The 2,838-nt window shown below is 31.9% G+C and overlaps 2 protein-coding genes across 2 annotated transcripts; one reads left to right on the top strand and one right to left on the bottom strand.

The window, feature by feature from the left end:
- Positions 1 to 898: 898 nt before the first annotated feature.
- Positions 899 to 1,069, top strand: LOTGIDRAFT_147728 (hypothetical protein; the record flags this gene model as incomplete). Its single annotated transcript, XM_009060322.1, has 1 exon — positions 899 to 1,069. A coding segment is annotated over one exon (171 nt), but the record flags the coding sequence as incomplete, so codon positions are not given.
- Positions 1,070 to 1,872: 803 nt separating this feature from the next.
- LOTGIDRAFT_147727 (hypothetical protein) lies at positions 1,873 to 2,058 on the bottom strand (the record flags this gene model as incomplete). The annotated part of the gene is made up of 1 exon (XM_009060321.1): positions 1,873 to 2,058. A coding segment is annotated over one exon (186 nt), but the record flags the coding sequence as incomplete, so codon positions are not given.
- Between the last annotated feature and the right edge of the window lie 780 nt (positions 2,059 to 2,838).

Below are 2,838 nucleotides of genomic sequence, written 5' to 3'. Positions count from 1 at the left end.
ATATATAGTCTGGCGACTCCTGTTTTACAATTGTTCGCCAGAAACTTGAAAAGACGGACAGGAAGTTGATGAAATAATTTGATAAAAAACAGAAATTTGAAATCAAAAATTGTTTTTATTATTTGATTAAGAAAGTGAGAAAAAATATCTGTGAATTCTGGGAGTGTGGTCTGTCAATATGGTTCATTCTTTTAGAGAAACTCTTAGTATTGTTAACAGTAAAACCTGAGAATCATACTAAAAATTAAAAACATTTCACCAATTCTATTAGCCTACTTATTTTAGTGAAAACATCAAACATTGATTTCAGTATAAAACAGCAGGCTAATGTCCTTTAAACTCCTTTATATTACAGTTTCATACTTTCAGAGTATAGCCCTTTATAGACCACCCTTTTAACAAGAAGTACAAGACAGGCTATTTCAACCTTACCATTTACAAATACAACTCTTTAATATTTAATCATACCATAATCATATTTAATCACCCTTCAATATCAGTACAAGACAGGCTATTTCAACCTTACCATTTACAAAGACAACTCTTTAATATATAATCTTACCATGGACCACCCTTCAATATCAGTACAAGACAGGCTATTTCAACCTTACCATTTACAAATACAACTCTTTAATATTTAATCATACCATGGACCACCCTTCAATATCAGTACAAGACAGGCTATTTCAACCTTACCATTTACAAATACAACTCTTTAATATATAATCTTACCATGGACCACCCTTCAATATCAGTACAAGACAGGCTATTTCAACCTTACCATTTACAAATACAACTCTTTAATATTTAATCATACCATGGACCACCCTTCAATATCAGTACAAGACAGGCTATTTCAATCTTACCATTTACAAAGACAACTCTTTAATATATAATCTTACCATGGACCACCCTTCAATATCAGTACAAGACAGGCTATTTCTGCCTTACCAAGGACAAACCAGGATACCTTACTATTTACTTCTCGTTTGAAGCAAGACAAGAACTAAAACTAACTGGTACGAAGTATTTAAACGAACAACTTTCCCCCTCTTTCACCTGTTATTGAACAAATCTGTCAAAAAAATACCTTCAGAGAAAAACTTGTATATGTATTGTTGGTAAATAATATTTATAATGATTCAGTCATGTCTAATTGCCACTCTGAGTATATCAACAATACACTGTTTCTATAGAAACACAAACGCCTTAATTTCATACATCTTAAAAGATGCGGAGTGACCTCTAGGTCAGATTATTAAAAAGGGATACTCGTTATAAATATAGTAGTGTCAATACGATTGGCCCACGCCTCACCCCTTAAACATGTATCAATGCGTTTAATTGGTCGTCACCACGCGTTCCAAATTTCAGCGTTTATTTTTCATTGTTCAAAATCCACGCGAATTCATTTATGAAGAAAACAAACAAGTAACGGTATATTGAAGTTAATAATAGTAAAGTATTTATATTGACCAAATATAGTAGTGAGATATATAGTTGTGATACAATGTATAAATATATTATCCACCCTGATTATCATATTAACCCTATAGTTGTTATCATATACCTTAGTTAATCTAATAAACTCATAGTGGAGAGGATTTGAACCCATGGCGCTATGATTATCATATTAACCCTATAGTTGTTATCATATACCTTAGTTAATCTAATAAACTCATAGTGGAGAGGATTTGAACCCATGGCGCTATGATTATCATATTAACCCTATAGTTGTTATCGTATACCTTAGTTAATCTAATAAACTCATAGTGGAGAGGATTTGAACCAATGGCGCTATGATTATCATATTAACTCTATAGTTGTTATGATATACCTTAGTTAGTCTAATAAACGCTAGCTATTTCAATTTTACTTTAACCATGAGCCAGTGCCTACCATTGGAAAGTTAGTGCCTACCATTGGAAAGTTAGTGCCTACCATTGGAAAGTTGGTGACTACCATTGGAAAGTTGGTGTCTACCATTGGAAAGTTAGTGCCTACCATTGGAAAGTTGGTGCCTACCATTGGAAAGTTAGTGCCTACCATTGGAAAGTTAGTGCCTCACAAACACAGTTTATTAAGTGGTTTCAATATATGTTTTAACCACTCTACCTATTTTATTGTAACCCTGTATCTAAGCTGGTCTATAGAAGTAAATTATGTTTCACTACGTCTAACCTGAGAAGATTATCAGTATTATTATGGTAACTACGGTAGAGGATTATCACAGACTGTATTTAAATAAATCCACCCAATTCAGTCAGAATATAATGTCTATTTCTACAAGTTAGTAATATTTATATCAACTACAAAATAACTTTTTATTTTCAAAGTTTTTTAATTAGTAAATGATGTTGAACCAACTTTATAACTTTCTTGTGGTAATTTGTAGGTGGAAACTTTGTTAGTAGTTGTGTAAAGTTTATTCTATCTTATATGACTAGAGTTGCAATAAGAGTTGTTGCCCCTTTCTATCCCCACCCCCCAAAACACCATGAAGAAAGTTGTCTTACCTGTATGAGATCTAACATGAATCTGTAGAGCACTGTCACTTCCAAATACTTTATGACAAAAACGACATTTATGTTTAAAAAACGGATCATCACTTGCATACTGAGCTCTTTCCAAAACTGAAATAATAAAAATATAGAATTTATAATATTACTCCTGTTTACACCCTCTAGGTTGTTCTGACTTTTAAATTGAAATAGATAAACATAAAAATAAGAATTCTGCAAGAAATATTTTATAGTATTCTGTATTTGCATCATAAAAAACATGTCTCTGTGTTTAATTATCATGTCTCTGTGTTTAATATCATGTCTCTGTGTTTAT

Source organism: Lottia gigantea, assembly GCF_000327385.1.
Source record: "Lottia gigantea unplaced genomic scaffold LOTGIsca_4135, whole genome shotgun sequence".
Lineage (NCBI taxonomy): Eukaryota > Metazoa > Mollusca > Gastropoda > Lottiidae > Lottia > Lottia gigantea.
This window is presented reverse-complemented; position numbering and strand designations above follow the sequence as displayed.